The 13,970-nt window shown below is 40.6% G+C and overlaps 1 protein-coding gene across 1 annotated transcript in view; it reads right to left on the bottom strand.

The window, feature by feature from the left end:
• CCDC191 (coiled-coil domain containing 191) overlaps positions 1-13,970 on the bottom strand; it is a 136,944-nt gene that overhangs the window by 115,845 nt on the left and 7,129 nt on the right. The window contains exons 3-4 of the mRNA XM_023728859.1: positions 5,502-5,643; positions 2,806-2,928 (exon numbers count right to left, since the gene is read on the bottom strand). Coding sequence (XP_023584627.1) covers positions 2,806-2,928; positions 5,502-5,643 — 265 coding nt within the window. The remainder of the gene's footprint in view (positions 1-2,805; positions 2,929-5,501; positions 5,644-13,970) is intronic.

The raw sequence follows: 13,970 nt of genomic DNA, 5'->3' as shown, positions 1-13,970 counted from the left end.
GTAGGGCATTATGCTGAGTGAATTTAGTAAGTCACAGAAGGACAAATATTGTGTAAGACCACTATTATAAGAACTCAAGAAAAGGTATAAACACAGAAGAAAACATTCTTTGATGGTTATAAGCGCGAAGAGGGAGGGAGAGGGGTATTCACTAACTAGGTAGTAGATAAGAATTATCTTAGGTGAGGGGAAGGACAGCACACACTACAGGGAAGCCAGCACAACTGGACTAAACCAAAGCTAAGAAGTTTCCTGAACACAATCAAACACTTTGAGGGACAGAGTAGCAGGGGTGGGGGCCTGGGGACCATGCTTTCAGGGGATATCTAGGTCAACTGTCATAACAAAGTGTATTAAGAAAATGTTCTGCATCCTACTTTGGTGAGTGACGTCTGGGGTCTTAAAAGCTAGCAAGTGGCCATCTAGATGCATCAGTTGATCCCAACCACTTGGAGTAAAGGAGAATGAAGAACACCAAAGACACAAGGGAAGTATTAGCCCAAGAGACAGAAAGCTCCACACAGACCAGAAACTTCATCAGCCTGAGACCAGACGAACTGGATGGTGCCCAGCTACCACCAATGACTGCTCTGACAGGGAACACAACAGAGAGTCTCTGATGGAGCGGGGGAAGCATGGGATGCGAACTCAAATTCTAATAAAAAGACCAGACTCAATTGTCTGACTGAGACTAGAGGAACTCCGGGGGCCGTGCTCTCACGTTGACTCTCTGTCAACCCAGAACTGAAACAATTTCTGAAGCCAACTCTTCAGACAAAGATCGGACTGGACTGTGGCATATGAAATGATACTCGTGAAGAGTGTGCTTCTTAGCTCAAGTAGACACATGAGACTAAATGGGCAGCTTCTGTCCAGAGGTGAGATGAGAAGGCAGAGAGGGTTAGGAGCTGATTGAGTGGACATGAGAAATCAGGGGTGGAAAGGAGGAGTGTGCTGTCACAGTATAGAGAGAGCAATTAGGGTCACCTACCAATGTATGTATAAGCTTTTGTATGAGAGACTTACTTCAATTGTAAACTTTCACTTGTACTACAATAAAAAAAAAAAAGAATAAATAAATAAAAAGACAACTACACAAGTGTAAGATGAGTGAGCGTAAGATGAGTGAGCATAAGATGACAATAGCCAAACTAAGTATAGGTATATAACTAGATCTACTAGCACCATATAAAAGGAAGTAACAATGTTACTTATTCCATGTACATGCTTCAGAACACAAAGGATTAGAGCCCTCCCCCACTTAATAATGACATTAACAAAGTAGAAAAACCTAGAAGAATGATGAGAAAACTAGAAACCATGTGACATAAAGAACTGTTGAGAGTACTGGTGCTATTTAATCTGGAAACATCAAGGTATATGAGGGATCAGATATGATTACAACTCCATCAAAAAGTAAAAACACGGTTCTTGAGGGAGGGACCAAGATATTTTCTATTGTGGCTCAAAAAATAATGAATATCACCTGTAAGTACTGTGCTCTTTTAAAAAATCACTATTATATGAGACCAAATGGTCAACAATTACTTTAAAACAAAGATGAGAATGTAAGGGGGCAAGGAAACAAGATCAATGGAAATGGAACAATCAGAACAGAAATAACAAGAATGTTTATACTTTATGAAGAATGTAACCAATGTCACAGAACAACCTGTGTAGAGACTGTTGAATGGGAACCTAAAGTGCTGTGTAAATCTTTACCAAAAATATAATAAAATATATATTTTTTAAAAGATATTTTCTATTATACCTAAGGGTAAGAGTTACCAAGGACAAAATTTTAATTCTCCTAATTAAGGAAGGAGCCCTGGTGGCACAATGGTCAGGAGCTTGGCTGCTAACCAAAAGGCTGGCAGTTCGAATCCACCAGCCATTCCTTGGAAACCCTATGGGGCAGTTCTACTCTGTCCTACAGGTTCACTATGAGTCAGAATTAACTCGACGGCAACGAGTTTGGTTTGGTTTTGGTTTAATTAAGAAAGGGTCTATGAAGACCAGAGCTTTGCAACAGCTGAATGGGCTCCCCTAAAGTAGTAGGCTTCCTTTCCCAGGAGGTGTTCGGGGGGAGACTACATTACCCACTTTAAGAACAGTGTAGAACCATGTCTCTCCTCGGGAGTGAGTAGGGTAGATCAGAGTAGGTGACCTTGAAGGGCTTATCTAACCTGAAGAGCTTATGAGTTTGTGATCCCCCAGCTGGGGATTCTGTAGAGCCCCAAACCAGGGGAATCTTTCCAGGCAGCCTCACCAAGTATGTTTGAGTAGTATGTAGGGAGCTGCCACCCTACTCCTATACTCGGAGAAAAACCCAGATCCCTGGATGCTTTTGAGGAACTCTCACAAGATAGCCATTTAACCTGCCTGACACCAAGTCTGCACACAACAGTGGTTTTTTTCCTGAAAACAAAAAATACTAGAAAAGTAATAACCTTTCTTAATAACTAATAATAATATATGAAGCATTTTGAAATATAAAATGATACACAAAAGCTTAAATATAGTCGCCATCAAAGTAAATAGCAATCCAATAATACATGGGGAAGACACCCTCTTATGCAAAATTAATTGCTATTATAAGAAGAGTTAAAAATAACAGAACATTTTAATTTAAAAAGCACTATCAATTTACTGAAGATATTTATATTCTATCAAGAAAAAATAAAGCCAATGATAAAACTAAGCAAAGCACAGAAAAGTTAAATAACATTTATTATTCAAAACAATTAAAAACACTTCTTAAATATGTTCATCAGATGTTCACAGAATAATCAGGTAAGTTCTTACCATCAAACTTGTCTGCTGGCATAGAAGTAACAGTCGACACAGTGTCTTCAGCATCACCTTCTCCATCACTTGCTAGTTCCTGCTTAAGTTTGGTGTCTAACCAATCACTGACCAGCTCCTGAGCTATCAATAAAACAAAAATATCTTTTTAATATTTGAATTACTTTGGAGACTGTCTTAGTTATGTAGTGCTGCTATAACAGAAATACCACAAGTGGATGGCTTCAACAAACAGAAGTTTATTCTCTCATGGTCTAGTAGTCTAGAAATCCAAATTCAGGGCATCAGCTCCAGGGGAAGGCTTTCTGTTGGCTCTGGAGGAAGGTCCTTTGTCATCAATCTTCCCCTAGACTAGGAGCTTCTTCAGCACAGGGATCCTGCATCAAAAGGATGCGCTAGTCTCCTGGCTCATAGACTTCTTGGTGGTATGAGGTCCCCACGACTCTCTGCTCGCTTCTCTCTTTTATATCCCAAGAGAGATTGGCTTAAAACACAACCTTATCTTGTAGATTGAGTCCTGCCTCATTAACGTAACTGTCACTAATCCCACCTCATTAACATCATAGAGTTAGGATTTACAACACATAGGAAAATCACATCAGATGACAAAATGGTGGACAATCACACAACACTGGGAATCATGGCCTAGCCAAGTGGACACACATTTTTTTTGGGGGGGCACACAATTAAATCCATAACAGAGACTTTCTTCATTCACTGCTTTCATTCATTCAATAAATGTTAATTGAGAACTTATCATGTGTCAAGTACTGTTTTAGTACTGGGAATATAGTAGTGTACAAACCAGGGAAAAAAAACAAAAAACCCTGCTACCATGAAACTTACAATCTAACTGGGGAAGACAAACAATAAATTAATTCAGAGAAAAACAAAGCAGGGGAAGGAGATATGGAATATAAGAAATGGAAGACAAGTGTTACAGTTTTAAATGGGGTGGTCAAAGAAGTCCTCACTGAAAAGAAGGTATGTGTGCAAAGAAAGGAAGGTGGTGAGGGAGTGAGCCATATGGATAGGTGAGGGAATAGTATTTCATTCAGAGGGAAAGCAAGTGCAAAGATCCCAAAGAGGCAGTGTGTCTGAAGATGTGTGAGTGAGGGGGAGAGTAGTAGGAGTGGCGTGAAAGAGGTAACGGGGGTCAACCAGGGTGTTTAGAGCAGTGGCTCTCAACCAGGGGTGATCTGGTCTCCCAGGGGACATCTGGTAATGTCTGGAGACATTTTTGGTTGTGAAAACTGGGGTATGGGGTGCTACTGGTATCTAATGGGTAGAAGACAGGGATGCTGCTAAACAGGACAGCCCCCACGACAAAGAACTATCTGGCCCAACGTGTCAATATTTCCGAGGCTGAAAAACCCTGGCTTAGGGTCTTAAGGCCATTCTAGGTACTTTGGCTTTTACTCTGAGTGCAATGGGAAGCCTCAAGATGGTTTTAAGTGAAGAAGTGACTTACATTTTAAGATCACTCTGGCTGCTATGATGAAATAAACTACAGGAGGACAGACGCAAAAGCAGGGGGCACTAATTGGGAGACAAAGGCAATAACCCAGAAGGGAGGTGGTGGTAGCCTGCACTAGAGTGGAGGTGTTGAGAGCTGGTCATATTCTAGATAACATTTTGAGGTGAAGTTGACATGATTTGCTGATGGACTTGATATGGGATGTGAAAGAAAGTTTTTGCCTAAGCAACTGTCAGGCTGGAGTTGCCATTTACTGAGATGAAGAAAGCCAAGAAAAAGGTTTGGTGGGAGGGGAAGATGAGGAGTTCAGTTTTAGACATGTTATGTTTGAGATACTTATCAGACACCCAAATAGTGATGTCAAATAAGTACTGGCTATACCAGTCGGAATTTCCCGAGAGGGCCAAGCTGAAAAAATGAGTGTTGGAATTATCAGCATACAGACAATATTTAAAGCCAGAGAAGTGGGTGAGTTTACCAAAAGAGGAAGGTTGTTAGAGAAGACTGAGCTTTGAGGAATTCTGGTATTTAGGGTTGAAGAGATTAGGAGGAACCAGCAAAGCAGACCAAGGAGTGCCCAGAGGTAGGAGGAAAATCAAAGAGTGTGATATACTGAAAGTCAACTCCTGTTGGGATTTCTTTCCTAGTGCTATTCAGAAAATTTCCTTCGAATATATTGGTATACAAAGAACTTCTGCTTTAGCATTACCTTCATCATTAAACAACTCTGATATGTAAGGCGTGGGATTTCAAGAAGAAAATGTCTAGATTATCTTCATCATTGTTATTGTTATTATCAAATAGCTCTTAGGGAAAAGGGTTTCTAGATAGGGATGGATGATATATAAAATAGAAAACAAAGTGAATCAGGTAGTTGAAACTAATGGTCAAATTATCTGTATAATACTAACATGCTAACACTTGTGCCACAGGACTATTCCCTTATAACACTTACCAGTTAATTATGTCAGACTGTCTCTGGATGTGGTTCTATTTCAGGAAGCAAAATGGGCTTTAAATATATCCTAACTTGTAATACCAGAGTCAACTCCGGAGTAAATTAGTTTCAAAGCAATGGAAAGAAACCAAAATTAAAGAAGAGAAAAAGAAAAGCTTCTGTTCTATACTTTGAAATGTTATGGGTTACGCTTTAATGAATTGTACTCCAAAGAATTGTTAACACTGCAGCATGAAAAAAAAAAAAAAAGTATTTCCTTACCTTCTGCATAGGTTTCATCATGATCCTCTATTTGCTCAGATGTTTCCAAATCTATGATTTGGCCCTGAAGCCTTCTGGATAAAACTGAATTTCCAGCAGAAAATGCTTTTGAAACCGCCAGTTCTGAGGCTTTCTCCACTCTCTTCCAATATAACAGGAAAAAAAAAAATCTATTAAGATGACAAGCTCTTTGTTCAGAGTTACAGAATTTCTCTCCTATTCAAGAATCTGATTTTCTATCAACTAAGATACACCATTTTTCCATTTTTGAAGGAATTCTAAGATTTAAATATCCCACAACCCAAATAATTTTTTTTGCCATTATTGATACACAATAAGGAGCTCTGGTGGCACAGTGGTTAACTGTTCAGCTGCTAACCGTAGGACCCACCAGCAGCTCCATGGAGAAAGACCTGGCGACCTGTAAAGATTACAGTCTTGGAAACCCTACAAGGCCATTCTACTCTGTCCTATAGGGTCGCTATGAGTCCGAATCAACTCAATGGCAAATGGTATTGATATATAACATGAAATAAATTGCAGTATTTTACCAAATTTTAACAGGTACTTACAAATGTTTCTGTTTGCACGAAAGGTTATTTAAACTTTAAGATAACTTTTGTTTAGAGCATTAGTAATGGGATCCTGGAATCTGGATATTTTATTTTAAATAAAATGTAACATTTTATTAGTTTCTATGCCACTAGGACTTTCATGGGAGCGCTGGTGGCAGAGTGGTTAAGAGCTCATCTGCTAACCAACAGGTCGGCAGTTCAAATCAACCAGCTGTTCCTTGGAAACCCTATGGGGCAGTTCTACTCTGTCTTATAGGGTTGCTATCAGTCGGAACCAACTCAACAGCACCTAACAACAACAACAACAGGACTTTAATGTGAATATAAACCAGGGGCAGAGTGACTACATTTCCTCAAATTAGTATCTATGCAAGAACTTCCCATCATATATCAGGCAAAGTATGTTGTTATGTTGTTAGGTGCCACTGAGTTGGTTTGGACTCATAGTGACCCCATGTGCAAGAGAACGAAACACTGCCCAGTCAAAGTACAGTGAATAAAATCGGGATAAACAGAGTCACGGGACTGTAGTCATCAGAATGTTTTAACTCAACATTGAGAGTCTATTAAAAATATAGCCGAAATCACGGGAATGGGGAAGGGATTGAGGGAGGTGGCAAACTGTCTTGGCATTTTGGTTTACCTGCACAGTACAAAAGAAGTTATCTTACCACTGAACTCCTGACTTTCCCTTCTCCTCACAAACTTACTTTCCGTCACTCCTGCTGTGCCCTCCAGTCTTCCAACTCAGGTAGTGACACTGTATTCTTTCAATTCCTCAGGATGAAAACCTTGAACCTTTGGAGTCCTTCTTGACTCTAAACACACACACACACACCCACACACACATACACACACAAATTCTGTCAGGAAATCTGTTGACTTTATCTTGAATTTGAGCCTTTCTCATCACCTCTGTTGCTATCATACTGGTCCACCACACCACGATTTTCTGACAGGTTTTCTGCAAAGCCCTTCACGACAGTAGCCAGAGTAACTCCTTTAAAATTAAACTCATATTATATCATAATTCCTCTCAAAATCCCTCAGTGGCTCCCTATCTCACTCAGAATAAAAGCCGAAGTCCTCACAATGTGCTTCAAGATCCTGTACCATCAGGCCTTTTGTGAACTCAAGTTCCTCACCTGGCACTCTTCCCTCTGTCCACTCTACTCCAGCCACACTTGCTCATTGCTCCTCAAATATGCCAAGCACATTCCCACCTCAGGGCCTTTGCACTGCCATCCCCTCTGCCTACCCCAGATATCCACCTCCTCTTTCTTTCCCTCACCTCCTTCCAGTCGTTGTTCAAATGTCACCTGCTCAGTGAAGCCTTCTCTGACCACTCTATAGAGATTGTGATCACCCTCGTTCTGGCTCTCCCTATGCCCATTCTCTGCTCTGACTTTGTCAGTAGCACTTACCACCTTGTAACACACCACAGAACTTGCTTATTTCATTGTTTATTGTCTCCTCCAGTAGAACATAAGTTCCTTGAGGAGACAGATTATCTTCTTCTCTAGTGAATCCCCAGCGCGTAGAACAGTCCTTGGCATAACAGATGCCCAATACATGTTTGCCGAAAGAATGGATAAATGGAAGACTTTATTAAAAGAAAACTGCACTTCTTGTAGTTTATATGGATATATGACTTACAGTGAAAATGACTTTCCCTCTTGCCCTTCGTGGAAAGACTGGTAGTACCTCTGCCAAAACTTGCCATGGGTTTACTTTCTAAATTCTCATGGGTTTCATATATTAAGTTTAAATTAGACAGAAGTAGGTGAATAGAGTTGAAAAGTCAAAGGGTGATTTGAGAAAAATGTAAAAATAGAATATACAGGAAAAGACAGGAACCAGAAGAAGATGTGATTTAACTGGGGATCGTCAAAAAAATACCACACACCCCTTATGTGGTCACTGGACAGACTGAGGTTTTTCTCACATTATTATTCACAGCCTCAGATGTGCCCAAATTCATCTTGGTCATATGTATCATTTATCAGATAGTCATAACAATCCTTCTCTTTAGGATCTGAAATTCTAAGATAGCAAGACAAATTTCACATACTTTTGTTATGTGTTTGTGCGTATATACACACATATTTAAATAATCTACAAATAAAGTGATCAACTTTAATTTTTTAAGCTAACAGCCACAAACAAAAAATAAACAACAAAAACAGGACTGTAGACTTTACTTAATTCCTCAGGCTATGAGTGAAAGAAATAACTCTATATGATGTGTCATCCCATCTGAGCTGGAATGTGTACAGGTTCTTCAACAGGAAGGCAGAGAGTGTGGGAGAAGGAAGCCTGAGCTTGATACTGACAAAAGGAGTAGAGTCTGGAGCTGACAAACAAGGGAATAAAGAGCTGTTTGCTTGGTTCTAACAAAGCAAGTGTTTGGGGTATCACTGACATTTTCAAGATTTTGAAAAAATAAATACTAGATTCTGCTAAAGATTAGAAATAATCTCTGAATTTCTTCGTTTTAAAATATCACATCCTTACCATTTTTTCCCCCAAAATAAGTATGTAAGTGATAGGTCTATCTTAAATTATACTTCAGTAAAACAAACATTGTGTTTTCATAGAACTCATTCTTTCAACAAGCCCTGATGGAGGCTACTCTGTTAGCACTGTGGTGGGATTAAGGTGAACACAAAGGTAAAAGCTTCTGGTCTCAAGGAGTTCACTTTTCTTTTGGTTCCGTAGGCCATGCGCATAAGAAAAAACTACAGAACAATTCTAAGAAAATACAGGGGGATTCAAAAAGAACTGAACACCTTCAAAAGGTTATCACTCAGTAACTAGGTTATGCACAATGATATAATCTATAAAGGAACTATTCAGTTACTCCATGATCTTAAAAGTGCTCCCATGTCCCATGGCATGTCAATCCCAAAGTGTGCCCCAGTCTTTTGTAGCCTATCACCGTTGTTATGAATAGAATTGTGTCCCCTAAAACATATGTTGAAATCCTAACCCCTGTACCTGTGACGGGGCCCTGGTGGCGCAGTGGTTAAGAGCTTGACTACTAACCAAAAGGTCGGCAGTTTGAATCCACCAGTCACTCCTTGGGAACCTATGGGGCAATTCTACGACCCTGTTTGGAAATAGGGGTTTTCTTTTATTATGTTAATAAGTACAACAGGTCCTTTCTGAGCAGTGTCTTATAAAAAGAGCAGAATAGACACAGTGACACACACTCAGGGAGAAGACAGACACTGTGAAGATCTCTGTACAAGCCAGGAACGCCGAGGAACACCCAGGCTACTGACAAGGAAGGACCCTCTCCTTGAGCTCATGCCCTGATTTGGACTTCCAGCCTCCCAAACTGTGAGACAATCATTCCTGTTCTTTAAAGTAGCCAACTTGTGGTATTTTTTGTTACAGCAGCACTAGGTAACTAAGACAACCATGGATGGCAGAAATGCAGCCACAGTGAACTCCTTCATTTCTTGAAAGCCACAAAGAAACACAAATTTCTTGACATACCTGTGTGCACACTGCACGTGCATCTACCAAAGTCTTCTGAATAATATATCTTTGAAAGTGTCCAATTCATTTTTAATCATTCTGTGTAAAAGCAAATGCTTGATGTTGTATCAGTACATATAAACGCTGAAATAATTTCAAGGGAAAGAGTATTAGAGGATGGGATTAAGTAGTTCAGGTGGATGAGGGGGTTGTTCACTAAGAGAGGCATCTCAAGCTGAGCTTTAAAAGAATGCTCTGGGTTGGCCTCAGAGAGGAAGTATGTTTCATGCTGGGAGGTGAGCATGAGTCAAAGCAAAGGAAGACTTATCCGATGGAGGAGAAAGTACCTGGTCTGACAGGAGTCACAAGGGGTACCAGTAAAGAGACCATAACAGGTAGACTGATATTGCAGATAGAGAGAGGTCCTTAAATGCTAGTCTGGAATTTGGGGAGTTTCATCTGATGGCACACAGAATCACTGAAGGTTCCTAAGTACAGAACTGACAGAATGAAAATGATTTTTAGAAAGCTCAACCAAGTAGCAGAATGCTTTGGGGTAATAAGATGAGTTAGTCTGTCAGATCAGGGGAGAATGAATATAAATCATGGCAGACTGTTGCATTTGGGGTGAGCTGCCCCAGGGCTCACAGTTCTACTTCAACTTCTGCCAGATTCTAAGTGACTAAACATCCCTGAGGATGACTCACCAACTCAGGGTTTGCTTGATCTCCTAAAATCCAACAGCCCTCCCCTCCATTCCACTTCAGCAACTTACTCACATGGTCACCCTGAACCATGTCACACAGAATTTTCCATTGCTCAAACCAAACTTTGATAACCCACTCTCTAACATCAACCTCCTAATCATCTCCCTCTTTACTCCCCCTACTACACTGGAAGGAGTCTTGCGTGGTGCAAATGGTTAAGCGCTCGACTACTAGCCAAAATATTGGAGGTTTGAACCCACCCAGAGGCACCTCAGAAGACAAGCCTGGCTAGGGAGCCTTCCTGGGCCTCACTTACATTAGTGCCTCCACCATGTGCTTCCATTACACCCCTTAACCCCCATTAGCTTTAAGTAGGTTGTTTATTTCCCACTGGACCATAAACTCTAGAGGACAGGGACTGCACATGCCCTGTGCACTGTTTTATATCCAGTGCCCAACATGGTAGGCTAGTATTTAGTAGGCACTTAAAAAAAAGTGGCTGAATGAATAAATGGTTAACAATTATGACATCTGGCCTTGGTCCCATCTGGCCTAATGTTTACAATGCTTGGCAATTTAAATAATAAGTCTTCAAAATACTACCAGGTAGAAGACTACTTTTCCCAGGAAAATGCTGCATGATTTTATAACATGTGGCACACAAATGAATTGAATATGGAAAGCAGCCAAACTGACACTCAAAGGCAGGCACCTAAAGTGGTTTAATGGTACATTTGACTTAAATGGCACACGGACTCAAAAACATACATTTCCAGCCCAAAACAGATCTCAGAAGTTACCTAACCCAATTCCACCCTCACTGAATGCTCAGAGTCTTCACTGGCCCTACCATTAGGTTGTCACTTAGACTCCACCTGAATACCTCTAGTATTAGAAAACCCTTCTCTTCAAGAGAACACCCACTCCATTTTTGGATAACTCTAGTCATTAGAAAATTTTTACTTATGATGTACATGTAACTTCTACCTATTGGTTCCCTTGGTCAATGTAACCACAGTACAGCCTTTCAAATATCTCAGGCAGGCCACCACATCCTCTCCCAAAGCTTCCCTTCCCCTGCTCCTTTAATCCTTCTTTATTGGTTTCTCATGGTATTTGAAAGGGCATGTCTATACCTCTTTTCCTGTCATTCATACTTAACCACTTTCGTGAGAAGGAACAAAATAATGAAAAAAATACTAAAAAGTATACAAACTAAGGCAATATATATGGTCACACGGGAATGAAAACAGCACCCATAAAAACCAATTGCCATTGAGTCGATTTTGACTCACAGTGACTCTACAGGACAGAATGGAACTGCCCCATAGGGTTTCCAAGGAGCGGCTGGTGGATTTGAACTGGTGACCTTCTGGTAAGCAGCTGAGTTCTTAAGCACTGTGCCACTAGGGCCCCAGAATAGCACAGTATGTGCAAAGTAGAGAAGTATTAGTATTCGTTTTCTATCCTATTACGTCTTACTTTCAGTTCTTTTTCTTCTATTATTATTTTGTTTATTGTTGTAGTTTAAATGAAGTTTACATTTCAAGTTACAGTCTCCCATACAAAAATTTATACATACATTGTTACATGACCCTAATTGCTCTCCCCATACTGTGACAGCACATTCTCTCTTTCCACCCGATTCCCCATGTCCATTAACCAGCTCCTTACCCTGCCTTCCGATCTCACCTCCAGACAGAAGCTGCCCATTTAGTCTCTTGTATCTACTTGAGCTAAGAGGCACACTCCTCACGAGTATCACTTTATGTGCCACAGTCCAGTCCAATCTTTGTCTGAAGAGTTGGCCTCGGAAATTGTTTTAGTTCTAGGCTAATAGAGAATTCGGGGGCCATGCTTTCCGAGGTTCCTCCAGTCTCATTCAGACCATTAAGTCTGTTCTTCTTACTAGAATTTGAGTTCTGCACCCCACCTTTCTCCTGCTCCATCCGGGACTCTCTGTTGTGTTCCCTGTCAGGGTGGTCATTGGTGGTAGCCGGGCACCATCTAGTTCTTCTGGCTCAGGCTGATGAAGTCCCTGGTTTATGTGGCCCTTTCTGTCTCTTGGGCTACTACTTTCCTTGTGTCTTTGGTGTTCTTCACTCTCCTTTACTCCAGGTGGTTGGGACCAATTGATGCATCTTAGATGGCGGCTTGCAAGCTTTTAACACCCCAGACGCCACTCACTGAAGTGGATGCAGAACATTTTAATAAGGCTTTATTACGCCAATTGACCTTGATGTCCCCTGAAAGCATGGTCCCCAGACACCTACCCCTGCTACTCGGCCCTCAAAGTGTTTGACTGTATTCAGGAAACTTCTTAGTTTTGGTTTAGTCCAGTCGTGCTGACTTCCCCTGTAGTGTGTGCTGTCCTTCCCTTCACCAAGATAATTCCTATGCTATCTAGTTAGTAAATAACCCTCATCCTGCCTCCCCACCCTCCTAAACATCAAAGAATGTTTTCTTCTGTTTTTATACCTTTTCTTGAGTTCTTATAATAGTGGTCTTATACAATATTTGTCTTCCTGTGACTGACTAAATTCACTCAGCATAATGCCCTCTAGATTCATCCATGTTTCACGGCTTCATCGTTGTTATCTATCATTGCATAGTATTCCACTGTGTGGATATACTGTAATTTATCCATTCGTCCGTTGATGGGCACCTTGGTTGTTTCCATTTTTTGCTACTGTGAACAGTGCTGCCATGAACATGGGTGTGCATATATCTATTCGTGAGACAGCTCTCATTTCTCTAGGATATATTCCAAGGAGCAGGACTGCTGGATCATATGGTATTTCTATTTCAAGCTTTTTAAGGAAGCGCCAAATTGATTTTCAAAGTGGTTGTATCGTTTTACATTTCCACCAACAGTGTATAAGTGTTCCAGTCTCTCCACAACTTCTCTAGCATTATTTTGTGTTTTCTGGATTAATGCTAGCCTTGTTGGGGGTGAGATGAGACTTCATTGTAGTTTTGATCTGCATTTCTCTAATGGCTAATGATCGCGAGCATTTCTTCATGTGTCTGTTAGCTGCCTGAATATCTTCTTTGGCGAAGTGCCTGTTCATATCCTTTGCACATTTTTTAAATTGGGTTGTCTTTTTACTGTTGAGGTTTTGCAGTATCTCGTAGATTTTAGAGATTAGACGCTGATCGGATTTGTCATAGCCAAAAATTTCTTACCAGTCTGTAGGCTGTCTTTTGACTCTTGTGGTGAAGTCTTTTGATGAGCGTAAGTGTTTGATTTTTAGGAGCTCCCAGTTATCTAGTCTCTTTTCTGGTGCTCGTGCATTGTTACTTACGGTTCATATACTGTTTATGCCATGTATTAGGGCTCCTAGCATTGTCCCTATTTTTTCTTCCATGATCTTTATCGTTTTCGATTTTATATTTAAGACTTTGATCCATTTTGAGTTAGTTTTTGTGCATGGTGTGAGGTATGCGTCTTGTTTCAGTTTTTTGTAGATAGATATCCAGTTATGCCAGCACCATTTCTTAAAGAGACCGTCTTTTCCCCAATTAATGGACTTTGGGCCTTTGTCAAATATCAGCTGTTCATAGGTGGATGAATTTATGTCTGGATTCTCAATTCTGTTCCACTGGTCTATGTATCTGTTGTTGTACTAGTACCAGGCTGTTTTGACTTCCGTGGTGGTTTAATAGGTTCTAAAATCAGGTAGTGTGAGGCCTCCCACTTTGTT

The sequence above is a fragment of the Trichechus manatus genome, unplaced genomic scaffold (assembly GCF_000243295.1).
Source record: "Trichechus manatus latirostris isolate Lorelei unplaced genomic scaffold, TriManLat1.0 scaffold00026, whole genome shotgun sequence".
Taxonomy (NCBI): Eukaryota; Metazoa; Chordata; class Mammalia; order Sirenia; family Trichechidae; genus Trichechus; species Trichechus manatus.
Note: the sequence above shows the minus strand (reverse complement) of the source record. Positions and strands in the feature narration are given on the sequence as shown.